Source organism: Heterodontus francisci, chromosome 22, assembly GCF_036365525.1.
Source record: "Heterodontus francisci isolate sHetFra1 chromosome 22, sHetFra1.hap1, whole genome shotgun sequence".
In the NCBI taxonomy this organism is placed as follows: Eukaryota; Metazoa; Chordata; class Chondrichthyes; order Heterodontiformes; family Heterodontidae; genus Heterodontus; species Heterodontus francisci.
In genome coordinates this window covers 49,811,971-49,825,599 of record NC_090392.1, presented here as the reverse complement: position 1 = coordinate 49,825,599, position 13,629 = coordinate 49,811,971, and the positions used below count along the sequence as shown (strand labels likewise).

Below are 13,629 nucleotides of genomic sequence, written 5' to 3'. Positions count from 1 at the left end.
ACTTCAAAAACACTTAATTGGCTGTAAAGTGCTTTGAGGCATCTTGAGTTCATGAAAGGTGCTGTATAAATGCAAGTTTATATCACTCTTTAGCTCATGATAATCGTTACCTAACAAAAATCTATCTCCCTCAGTGTGGAAAGCTTAAATTGTCCCAATCTTCACAGCTCTTTGGGGGAGCATTCCAGATTTCCATTGCCCTTTGTACGAAGAAGTACTTCTGATTTCACTAAATGGCTGAGCTCAAATTTTAAGATTATGTCCCTTGTTCTTGACTCTCTGAACTGAGGAACGAGTTCCTCTGTATCTATCCTATTGAATCCTTTTAACATTTTAAATATCTTGATCAGATGACTCCTATATTCAAGGCCTTATAAGCCAAGTTTATGTAACCTGGCCTCATAATTAAGCCCTAGTGTCAACAATATGATCTATTTTTCTATGCATTGCAGTGTGTTATCTTGTCCTAAAGTACTTAGAGGTAATCAGAACCTGGTAATTTCCATTGGCCAATGAAGAGGATTTAGCGAAGGGGTGTGTTAACTTGCTGGTTTATTGGAACATGGCAGCAGCTTCACCTGGCTGGATTTTATAAAGGTGTATAGTGGTTATGAGTTGTATAAGTTTCTTGGGTACAGCAGTGAGTTTGTAGAGTCAGTGAATCATGTTGGGTACAGCTCCCTAGGAACTGACACTTTCTCTAGTACATTTTCCCAATGGATGCTGGAAAACTATTCAACTTTGGGAGGCATCCTGCCCTCACCCTTCATGCAAGCATATGTTAGAGCAGGAATCAGGTTAGTGAGCAGGAAGCATGGCTAATTTCTTCTCCTTTCTCATTCAGTGATGCTGAGGCCAATTTTAGAGGCCTTCCAATCTGTCTGGCAGTTATGAATTCAGCATGGACCAGGGATCCAATCCCCAAACTTATCTTTTTCTGTCTGGCTCAAGCTTGACTCTGATAACCTCATGGTTCAATAGCTTGCTGACACATTGTCTAGGTTTCCTGCAGGATAAGATCCCAAGCACAGCTAGTTCATTAAGAGATGGTGGGATAGTTTTTTTTGACAGCTCCTTCAGGCACCAAAAAGCCTCCGAGGTGGCCAAGATGGGGTTGAGCTGAAATGTTGATTTTAACTGTTTTCTACAAGCCACCATCTTGGGTAAGGAGTTGAGGTTTGCATTAGGAATGGATGCCTGGAGTGTTATGGGGCTAATTGCCACTTAGATTGCCTGCTAGTGCTCGTTAAAGAAGCTGCATGGCATTTTGGTGGCTAACAGTTCACCTAGCACACACTGCTATCAGTTGAGTGGAAGTAAACTATGCATTGTTGAGAATTCAGAACGCTACTTAAAAGCAACGGTCAGCAACATCTCCATAACAGACACCACTGTCCTTGGTAAAAGTTTTGAGGTCCATGGCAATTCTAAATGTCTTCTCTGAGCCGTAAACCTGTGTTTTCCTTGGATTTTTTAAAACCTGAGTTTAAAGGCTTGGTGGAAGACATTTAAAATTACGAGGAGTGAAAGTAATTACAAAAGATCAGGATCATTGGAGCATTAGGCTATGGCCTGTGGGCCAGAATCCAACCCAATCCACCAATCAAAAGCACAAATGGTTTGTCTGCACATGGTCCTCTATCACATAGCAGTGGGGGGAGGTGGGACTCGCTGGGAAGGCTGGTGCCATCAAGTGCTTCCTGCCCATGTCTGACCTGCAGAATCAGTCCTGGAGAGTGTTGGTGTGAGGAGAACAGATAGCATACAGGAAAGCAATGATAGAACTGGAAAGGGAAGACTTCTTTGAGTCAGAGCAAGCTTTCTTTTTGGCAGACAATCCACATTCTCAGTTCTCCAAAGGCCCTGGTTTCTCTGAGTGCAGGCCATCGCCGAGCGGCAATGTGTTTCTTCTCCTGGTGTATGGTGGGCAAAGAGAGAAAGGGGGGAGACACAGAGAGATTGAGAGGGACACAGAGGGGAAGAGCAAGGGGAGAGAGATGGACACAGAGTGGGGAGGGATGAATACAGAGGGGGAGAGAGAAAGAGATCAAGATCACTCCTGATGGATGGACATCTATCTGAATTCTCTGCATTCCTACATAAAGTGTGCAGGCAGACATTGACTACTTGTGCAAGCAAAAATAATGCTAGGTATCTCACTAAATAGGAAAAAATGTGTTTTAAATCAGAGTGTTTTGATGGCATTAGGTTGGTTATACACTTTATATACAAATTAATTGCCCCCATGTCCGTGGCTGTCAATTTTGACAAATGTCCTGGTGCAACATGCTGGTGCCTATCCCTGCTTAAAAAGGTTTTACTGGAGGTTTGAAGAAGACGTTTTAAACACATCGTGAAACTTTTCTGAAGTACTTTGTTAAAACATCACAAACGCTAGTGACATTTATTGTGGAAATTCTCTGAGGACTTCACCGAAAAAGAGTGCGACTCTGCCTTATTGGACACCTTTTAGGAATCACCAGAACAGAGTGTGTGCTTGGTCAGAGACACCTTGCTCAGGGTCCTCCTTGGTCTGCAGGGGGAATAGAAGGACGTAAGGCCAGGCAAGGCAGCACCAGATACTGCAGGAGAGGGGTACAGGATGGTAAGGTGGCCAGCCACCAGCACCCTCTCTACCCCATCCTCACCAGTGCAGAACATTCCTTCTCCTCTAGACCTGTTCCACCAGGACCTCCAGTACCATCTCTGAGAACCTGTGTACCCTCTTGCTTGGTCCCTGAGCCATCCTGAAACCTGGTGCTATGTGTCAACAATTTCAGCCAGGCTTTCCAAGCATGGGGATCATCACATCTGAATTCAATTCTGCATTCCACGCCTTTAGCGGAAGGGGGTATGTGGAGCCCACATGCACTACTCAAAGAAAATTGCGATTAATCAGCACTATACTGCTAAATCTGCAGGTGTGTGTTTTGCACCTCCAGGTCAGTTCAAATTAATCAGCAAGTAGGACCAAAATTGTGTACTAAAACCAGATTTTTAAACAGCTTATTAGTACAGCACTCATTTAGTGCCTGTTTTCAATCTTTCACCACAATAACCCTCACTGAATGGAGGGGGAAGTCTGTCATCTAAGTCTACTTGGGACCATTTTCAGCACCTCCTTGTACCAGTTACTGAAGCACACCATCTAGATCATGGGAACAATTACATTGTAGGAGCTATTACATTCAAGTACAATGCACTGAACACATATAGTTGTATAATGCTATGCATCAACTAGAAAAATATTAATCGTGCTCCCTTTCACTGTTAAGCAAGAAGTTCCTCCCAACCAATTCTGATGCTCCTCAAAGTTTAACACTTAGGTCAATACAAGTGCAAACCGTCGTCTGACAAATTGGAATGATAATACACATCTAACTAAAATAAGTAGAGATTGATCTCCTGTTCACTTTGCACAAATGCAGTGTCCAGGGTGAAAATGAAACTTAAAAAAAAAAGTCTGGTCCCAGGTCCCAGCAGTTTGTCAAGTTTGCTGATTTCGGCAAGAGCAGCAGCAGGGACACAAGAATGGAACTCATTAGGCGTGGGAGGGAAAAATCCAACCCTGATTCCTATTGTCCATTGACAGTTGCTGCAAAGTGCATACCGGTGTAGGGCAGAATTGAATTCAGATGTGATGATCCCCATGCTTGGAAAGCCTGGCTGAAATTGCTGAATAAGGGCTCCTTTCCTCACGTGGACTGATGAATTGCAAGTGATGTCAAGTGAAGTAACCTGGCAAAGAGTTGCAGTTTAGAGAGCAAGGGAGAAAACTGCTTCTAACCATCAATTTACCTGTTGCAAACAGCTATACATCCAGTGGCAAACATCCAGCCCTTGCAAGCTTTCTCCAATTTGACAGAAAACTGCAGAGGTCCCGTAGCTTTCTGGTGCAGATTTATGGGACAGGATTTTCCCACCGGGGGCGGGAAACAGAGGTCGGGACTGTTTCTGGAGCCCGAACCTGCGCACCGCACCACCAACCTCCCCACCAAACCCGGTGGGGGAGTCACTGGCCTCAATTTTCACAGGGTTCCCCCTTCATTGGCCTGGAGACAGGTTTGCCATCCAATTAAAGACAGCGGGTGGGCTCTCGAAGCTGGAGGGCGAATCAGAAGCCTTCCAGCTTGAAAGGTGAAGTAGGCTGCAATGGAGGGCAAGGGAGAGGACGCTTCAAAATGAAAAAAGTGCCCTCTCTCCAACTTCTTTAAACAAATTAAAAAATGGATTTTGCAGCCAGGCCACCACTGTGGGGAGGTATGGGGAAGCCCCTCTGGAGGACAGCCTGCAGCTGCTCCGGCACCCAGGCAGGGAGGGCTTCAAGGCCTGCCTGGAGCACTGGCCCCCACCCCACCCAGGGCTGCCACTGGGAGGCCACCTTCAAGCACCTAAACTGGCCCCTGCCACCTGCAGGAACCTGGAGGCAGAGTGGAAAATCTCATTCAGCTGCAGCAGGCTCTTAACAAGTTGTGTCGGCTCCCACCGCATGCAGGCGGTTAGCCCTGCCACCTCCACAAAATTGCCCAGAGGTGGGTGGAGCTGTGGAACCAGCACGCCGGCCAACAGGGCTATTTTTAGCGCCTGCCCACCTTCCATCCCAGCCCTGGTGTATGAAGACTCAAAGTTTATCCTTCTTTGCAATACTGACCCCCTTCATCCCCAAAGAAATAAGAAATGGAGACACAACCATACACACAGAAGAGTTCTGGGCACTATATGGTGCTGCTGCAGCACTAGGACCCTTAGCAAGTGGAGGCAACAGCATCATATTTAATATTAACAGTATCATACAAACATCTCGCTGAGCTATCATATTTAAAAAATATGTACAATTTCAACAAGAATATTACAACCATTTATGAAAATATAGCATATTTTCTATATAATACAAAAACATGCATTTAGAAAAGACAGCACTATTTGTTTTCGATAGAGGGTGACAGGCAAGAGTACAAAACACAAAAGCCTTCAGCCAGTTTGATATACGAAACAATCGTTAGTGGGGACAGAGATTTTGGGACTATATGTGATGTGCTGTGGGGATTGGAGGGTAGTATTTTACAATTAGGTGCTCTCAGCATGGAGCCTCGTTCCCAGCAAATGTAATTCAGGAAACTGTGCACAGAGCCCGTGGTTTTGTGTCGATACTATACTAACTGTGGAAATTATTGCAGACAAACTCAGTTTGACCATCAACCAATACCCAAAGACCCAGACTCTACAGCAGGGCTCACTGGAGAGTGCGATCTTTTCCCTCCTCAGCAGAGGCTTCTCTATTGCTGCTGTGAACAGAGAATTGTGGGTTGTGAGAGATTTCCTGACTTAAGCTCAAAACAGGTGAGGCTCTACACTAGGACTGAAGAAGAAAAATATTACCCTTTAATTTGCTGTTTTCAGCACACTGCTTTGTGAGTCTGCCTTAAACACTTGTCCAGTAGAGTAACAACTGTTATTCTGTTTAAAATATTCTACAGACAGGAATTTAACACAAATGTTTCAACCAGTGTGCTAAAATATTTTTTGCAGAGGGACTGTTACAATAATCATGTGATTTCTGACCCTCCTAGCCTGCAGGATTAAAGCAGCTTTAAAAGCCCTTCCCAGTCAGATGCTGTTTTGGTATTTTAAGCAAAAAGTGAATAACCTTATCAAAACTTTCTACAAGCCACATAATTGGTAATGCACCCATGCCCAAAGGTGTCACGTGAGCAATTGTGTTTTCTTACATCACAGTGTGGACTGAGTTGACCTAAAAGGATGTGACCTCTATATGTTAATGCTTTGCTGGGGGTGGATGGAGGAGGGGTATTAATGTAAGTTCCTTGAACAGACTAATTTGACTCAGGAAACTTGATTAAAAGGGTAGTTTTCAGTTTTGGAAAGAAGAATTTTTATCTTGCCATTTTTTTTGCAAGGCCACTTGCAGTCTGCAATTTAATCACTGGCTATTTGGGACACCTCTTTCTCACAGGATAATCAGATGGCAATGCTACTTAAAAGGCAACAATTAGCAGTTTTAGGTGAAGCGGGGTGAAGTTAGAGAATTTAAAAGATACTAAACAAAATGCAATGGATTTAAGTCTGTTACACAATTTGCAGGTGGTCAGGTCTGAAGCAGTGTTTTGAGATATCCCGAGCCCCTCTACTGTTACCCTCCCACCCATTTTGGAGTGCCTCACAGTCCTGTATCACTCTCATATACACACAAGCATGGTGGTCACAGATAAAAAGGCTGAAAATCTAAAATCCAGGAACTGCTGCATATACACAGCAGTCATGGCAGGATCGTCAAGAAAAAGCAGCTTAGGGAACTGGCTCATTTTTGACAACAGACTTCCACCCAAAGCACTAGCTACCCTTTTATTTTCCAGACACTGACAGAGCTGTTGAGTGTTTTCTGTCACAAAGGTTTCTGAGCAGTTGCTGAATCTCCTTAAACCTGTTGGAGTCCTTGCCCAGCCTACAGCAATAATTAAACCAAAGTTTTCACTCAAAGGCGGCAGAAGAAAATCGATTTCAACAGTAGTAGCTTGGAGCATTCTAAGCAATTTTTACTTATCCATACTTAAATTTTGTTCTTTTAGTGTAAGAATCATGCAATGATGATCAATGTGTTTACCTTATGCCATAACCATCAGACCACAGTCCAAATCAACCCCTCAACTCCAGTTCTTCTGACCACTCCCTCACATCACCTACCCACCAGTTCGACCCCAGATTCTGTTCTAGGAGAAAAAATATCCTCCTTTCACATCATCAGTCATCAGTTTGTTTTTTGCAGCTTGTTCATCATGATTGGAAAAATGTCCCTGTCACATCAATGTAAAGTCAATAGTGAACATGAGGAAAGTGTCCCAGGCTCAAAGCTGCTACAAACAGGACATGACAGAAGGTGCCTGAAAACTGGACACATCATTAATAACCAACTTCACACCACAGTAAATACAATGCATGAACAGTTAACACACCACAATACTGGGAGAGTCAACCTGTAATACATTAATATGGCTGCAATGTCAACAAAGTACAAACAGTTTCAATGAAACTTCATTTTCCCTCAATTAAAAGGGTTTAAGAAGTTAATGTTGTAACAGGTAGGTAAATGCATCCAAAAAGTGCATTCACCATATAACTGAATACTTAAAAACTCTCTCATTCCCCAATAAACAAAGCATTGTCATGATAGCAGTTGACTTGGTTAGTAGGTGCAGTTGGGCCTACTGCCTGTTTTCTTTGTATGAAGAGACTAGTGAAGCTGTTGGGACAGCAGCTCTATACCTCCATTTACATGGACATTAAATACTTTGCTCTGTACAGGATTGCCTGGCTTGCCTGGGAAGAAAATTCTGGTTATTCAGCAGAAACTCAAGCAGCAAAATGCACATTAATGTCCTTAGGACTGCAAGGCCAAGGCTGAGCCATAGCTTGTCTCAGTTGTGTGGGTTTCTTCAGTTGTTGATAGACACCTCCAGAAAAGCACAACCTGGAAATGTTGCCTTTCACCTGGCAAAACAAAACAGCACCCAACTTGCCTGGCTTCAGTCAGACAACCAGGCACTGATTGTGGGCAAGGAGTAGGGCACTGCACCCACATCTTGCCCCAAGCTTGAGAAGGGATGGTGGCAAATGGTGGATGACAAAGTCAAACTGACACCAAACAGGTCAACTCATTGCAGTGAGGCCGTGTCTGAACGGAACTCGATCTTTATCAATTGCAACATTAAATGTTGGTAATGGATCCATGGCCACAATGCAAATGAGAGGAGGGCAAGGGGCTTTCAACTTGACCTGAACCAATGTAAATGGAGTCAACTTAAAGCTCATATCTGACTGGATTAAGCAGTGCTTTCACCAGACCCATTACTAACATCTCAGCAATTTTGTGCCCCACGCATCACACATCAGGTTCCTGTTACAGAAAAACCCTCCATTTACATTACCCGTTGTACGGGTTCTCTCAAAGATTACTCCTGTATCGCAGTCTGGGTATCGAATCTTAAAATGTCCTCCTTACAAGTGCTTCTCAATCCACCAGATAGGCGTGATCTGACATTAATTAACAATTTCTATAGTTTCTTTTTTTATATTATTACAAAACTTTATACAAAACAAGGCTAAAACTCCACATTCTGCAGAGAAGAAATTTCTCTTTAGAAAGCATAAATAATTAAAAAAGGGTGAAGACATCTTTAAACCAGATACATTCATATGGAGTAATATTTTACTACTACAAAAAAATAAATAGCGTTTTTTTCTGATCCCTCCTTGGTCCTTTCAGTGACTCGGTGCAGTACTGGCTTCAGACAAACAGGGAACTGGCCCCTTAAGTTTCCTGCAGTTGTTCCTCTATTGGGTCCTTGCAGGGATTGCCTTCAGCAGGTCCTGTTTTACTCCAGGCTGTTGGATTATCACAGTCCATTGGAGCAGAGTCAAGAGGAGGAGGAACGCCACTCAGCTTTTGATTCTCAGTTTCCAATTCAGGATATTCATCATCTGGAAGGGAAAATAGAAAGGATTAGCTGATGGTTACAGAGTCTACAAGGAGCTTGTGTGCCATCACAATACCAGTGTAGCATTCATTTTATTAACAATTTATCAGTTTCTGTTGCCAATTATCCGTCCACCTTTTCCTCCTCTTTGGGAGGCACTGCTGCACCCTGGGGCACAGTTCCACAAGTACACAGCTGCTCCATGGTAATTTACCCAAATGGCTAGTCTTCATAGCCTGTACAGTTAATACTGGCATCCGATTCTAGATTTCAACCCAGGTTGAAACTAAAGCCAGTCTCCTAAAACATATTAGTTTCTTCTTCGCATGGTGTTATGGTTGTGGACAGTTTCCTCTTGCAAGCCTTTCCTGAATACTCCAGCTCACCAAGAAGCACAACACCAACTCACAACTAATAAGGAGTGAACAGAGTGCTCAGTTTGCATGCCGCACTTTGCAAAACATGGTGTAAACATATTTGTGCAGTATGAGAAGAGAAATGAAACCCTGCCATCAGATTTGCAGCAGTGTGAATCAGCCCTTTAAGCGTTTTCTTCAATATTTTAATGCCTGTATTTTCCTTCACATTTGTTGCATATTGGGCTTGCAATTAATTATTTACAATCTAGTTCCTTTTAATGCTTATAAAATACAAAATCCTGTGAGCAACAGGCACTTCAATTAATAATATACCAAGTAAGTTCAGGGACATAACTAAATGGGCTGATTCTCCATTCCAGTCTGCCAGAGGGCAGTCCAGGCTGTCTGCTGTTGAAGTATCCACTGCCCATATACACCAACCCTGTCCAGGTTCAATTCATTACCATGACTTGATGTGCCACAGGCACTGGAATTCCCCTTAGTACAGGCTTGGGCGCAAAATTAGGGGAGGAAAGTGGAGTGCCTGTAGAACTCAGTAAATATAGATCAAGAATACCACCTTCATCACAATAGCCTTTCATGAAAGCATCATCTCAACACAGTTTGGAAGGGACTGGCTCATCTCAGTGCAACAGTTGATAAAGATACTCTTTCCTTTCTTCTCCTCCACTCCACAACCCCCCATCCCCCAGGCCCTTCAGCCCCCCTCGCTGGCCCTGGGGATGGTGGGTGGTGGTTAAATGTTTAAAGGCAGTAGGAGGTTCCTGACAGCACCTTACATCCTCTATCCACAGAGTCTGGGCAGAACCTTGACAGCTTACTTGCACTGGATGAGCTCGTTTCAGGGCAACCGCCAGGTGGAAACTCAGGAAATGAAATTGTAGACGTTTTGATGTCACTTATGCTCCATTAGCAGATCAGTTACATGTTTTCACTTCTTCTGGGAACAGGAAAAGGCTCTCCCTACCTCAGTTCAGGATTCCCTTGGAAATGCTTGTGAAGTGAAAAGGAACAGAAACCAGAAGTAATGGGAACTAATACAAACAATGGGAACTAAGTCTTTGCAGTATGTGAAGCAGATGAAAATAGGTCGCAAATTAATTTACTTAAAAATCAACAAGAAATTGTACCTTTCATATTGTCCTCGTATGATTGGTCCATGTGATCATTGCAGCAGGAATCTTGGGAAGGGGTTGGTTGAGCACTTTCCTTTGTAATCTCACACTCTGCCTCTCCGTTATTTTCAGTGACAATGGATCCAGGGTACAATGGAGCAATGATGTGATTGAGAGGCACCATCTCCATGCCGTCTGGGTGGCAGGTTGGGGTTCGCTGAATCATGGGTAAATTGTTGCTTGGAAAAGCACCGTTGGTTTTACTGAAACATCTGCTGAAAAGGTAAAAGTAGAATTTAACTCAAAACGCAACATGCTCCGTTAAATACCTTTGCGAGTGCGTACCCAGCACCAAACACAGACAGCTAACACGACAACAAGGCCTGTTAAACAATGATCAAAAAATGGAGAAAGAGGGTTTGATAAGAAATAAAGGCAGAAAGAAATAAGCAGGGAGGATAATGGGGGAAAGGGGGAGAAGGGGAACAAGCAAGACCAAGAGATAGAGAACACGGCAGAGAGAATCACTGTTCCTGTAGGTACACCCAATGGGAAGCAATACCTTTAGATGTTTTGAGTACCCTTTGACAAATCAATGAGAGTGAATGGCTCCTACCTGTAGAAAAAGAAAAATCCAGAAGCAGAGGAGGGAGAGAGAGAAAATAGACCAGATAAAGAATAAAATGGCAAGGGAAAAGAAAATGAGAGTGTGAGATGGATGGATGAAACGTGGAGTGAAGATGCAGACAAGGAAGGATATTGTGTTAACAAAGATAAACTATAGGTCAAAGAAATTTGGTTCCCTCCACATCATTTCCTTAAAAGGATGTTGATTAGCTGGCTGCTCAGTTATATATCTTGATGACACTTTCAGCCTCGAGGTGACATTTACAGCTGGGTTAGCATTGTCAAAACAAATCGATGGGCACTTTAACTCCTATCTGAGTACTGACTGTAAACTTGACACAGCTCGACACAGCCAAAGAAAGGGGCAATGCTTTCCCTCAAAGTACAGAACAGAAAGCAATGAAAGCCTGGCTTCTCAGTGTACCCAGGGCATGAGGTAGTACAACTCCAATGAACAAACAGTCAAGCTCAGTGGCAAGGCAAAGCCACAAATGCTTACAGCTCATTTCCACTAGTATCATACACAAATATACAAAGTAATCCTTCAATGGTGCTACTGTGCAGAGAGCAGTAACAGCGAGCAGTGGAACTGCCAGGATCTTCAGCAGGCAATTAGTCTCGAAGCATGGCCAGCTGAGAGGCCACAGCTTGGGGATAGGGGCAGGTTGGGGCAAGAGAGGAAGAAGAGGACTGGGAGGAAAGTAGGCTGCTATTGCAGTGTTAGCATTTTCAGGATAAACACTTTCTCCAGTCTGTATACACAAGGTACTGTGGAAAAGAGTACTGTGTGTGTGTATGTTTTTGTTTGTTTCAGGCAATGATCTGTAATTAGCATGAATAGCTGAGCTGAAAAAGGGAGAACGAATGTATTTATAAAAGTGGCTCGGTACAAGCTTGCCTCTATGCACTGTAGAAGACGTTTAACCGCCCCTTGGCGTTGGGTAGCAATGGCCACCAGCCCTGCTTCCCCTCCCCACCACCGCAGTGAAATCTTGAGGCACATTTTTGCAAGAAAACTAAAAAAAAACATAGGACTCCTTATGTTAAAATATTCACTCAACTCAAAAGGGAACAAAGGGTTCAGCAAATAAAGACTGGAAAAAAGGCAGCTGAGGGGTGACCTAATCGAAGTTTTTAAAATTATGAAGGACTTCGATAAGGTAGAAGTAGGGAAATTGTTTCCATTTGTGGGGGAGCCTAAAACTAGGGGCTATAAAATAAGACAGTTGCTAATAAATCCAATAAGCAATTCAGGAGAAACTTTATTACTCAGAGTGTTGAGAATGTGGAACTCACCAGCACATAGCGAATAACATGGATGCATTTAAAAAGCTAGATAAGTGCCTGAGGGAGCAAGGTTATGCTGATGAGATTGGACAAATTAGAGTGGGAGGTGGTTAGTGTGGAGCATGAGCAATGGCATAGACCCGTTGGGCTGAATAGCCTATTTCTGTGCTGTAAAATTCGAAACAATGTGTTTGTGTTTAGGGGAAAAAAAAAGAGATGGCTGTGACATTCATCATGATAACACGTATAACAGCGATGGACGTTAGCAGGATTTGCCACTGGTTAGTGTTTGTAAACCAACGGGAAAAGCAGGTTTGTCAAACGTGCTTTTGTAAAGACATCACTGCACTAATCATTCAGTAAACGAAGTGTGATGCTGAAGGTCACTCGCTGGTTTGTGGTTTTTAACAGAAAAATGAACAGAATTCTCAAAACACTGGTAAAAATCCACATACTCAAAACAGAATTCAGCAAACTGAGTCACCTTACAAGGCTACAAAGAATCAAAAACTGAAGGAGTGAATTACTCAAGATTAATCCTGTCTTTGTGTTGACATAGATGATCAGAGCCAGAGTTGTGGCAGGTGAACAAACTGTCGTCAAGACCCTGGGACCAAGCAGGGGGGAAATAAAACAGGCAGAGATCTGAAGTCAAGAAAGAGCAAAATTGCAAGAGGGCTTGAGGTTTAAACACCTGCAAAAATGGAGTTGCTCCATGCAGTAACCCTGAATTGAATATTAAACGCTGCACAGAGCCATTGCACACACTGACCTGTTGTTATTCCTGCAGTTGCGACAGTTGATGCACTCTGACGGTTCTGTCTGCGGGAGTGCGGTGTATATCCCACCACCCTGTCAACACAAAATTCAAAGCTCAGGCCTCAGCAGCACAGAATCATGCAGCACAGAAGGAGGCTATATGGCCTATTGTGCCTATGCTGGGTTTTTGGAGAGTTATCAAGTTAACCCCACTTCCCTGCTCTTTCCTCATAGCCTTCTAAATTTTTTTTCATTTCAAGTATTTATCCAATTTGGTTTTCAGTGTTACTATGAATCTGCTTCCAACACCTTTTCAGGTAGCGCATTCTTGATCACAACTCATGTAAAAAAAAAGTTCGCTCATGCCACCAATCACCTTAAATCTATGTCCTCTGGTTATCGACTCTCGTCACTGGAAACAGTTTCTTTCTATTTATCAAAACTATTCTTGATTTTTGAGTTTGAATTGGTTGGGACAAGATTAATCTATAATGTCTAAAGCCTCCTCCTCTCCTCCAAAAATAAGCAAGCAGAAAACACATGGCAAGTCTGCTTAAAAGGGGCCCTGCATCTCCTTTAATGTAATGTACAATGTACTCAGACAAAAATGCACTTAAAAAGGATGGCATTGTGCCAACTAAAAATTAACAGCAGGAAGAAAATAGAATCCAGGACACAACCTGAGGCTCCGTCAGGAACCTCTCTGAACTTCACTGTAACTCTTCCCCCATAGCTACCCTCCGTCGACCTCCATTCCTACCCTCACTTTGCCTCAGTCGCTCCGTGGTTTCTCCTCTCAACCATTTCAAACGCATTTAAAGTTTATTCAATAAACTCCTGTTACACAGTGACTCTATTCAAACTTTATTAGAAGGGCATAGCCAGAATCATAAACAGATTTACTTTGTCTCCCTGAAAGAAAACTGATTTACTTCAGTAAAAACCACTTAGGATTATTTATTAAATCAG

At 43.1% G+C, this 13,629-nt stretch overlaps 1 protein-coding gene across 3 annotated transcripts in view; it reads right to left on the bottom strand.

Moving 5' to 3' along the window:
* Window positions 1–4,706: 4,706 nt before the first annotated feature.
* Window positions 4,707–13,629, bottom strand: part of cdon (cell adhesion associated, oncogene regulated) — a 176,471-nt gene continuing 167,548 nt past the window's right edge. For 2 of the 3 annotated variants that reach the window (XM_068053815.1, XM_068053813.1), the window contains exons 18-20: window positions 12,674–12,753; window positions 10,003–10,262; window positions 4,707–8,496 (exon numbers count right to left, since the gene is read on the bottom strand). In XM_068053815.1, coding sequence (XP_067909916.1) covers window positions 8,327–8,496; window positions 10,003–10,262; window positions 12,674–12,753 — 510 coding nt within the window. In that variant the 3' untranslated portion in view covers window positions 4,707–8,326. The remainder of the gene's footprint in view (window positions 8,497–10,002; window positions 10,263–12,673; window positions 12,754–13,629) is intronic. The other variant, XM_068053814.1, reaches the window with a different exon arrangement.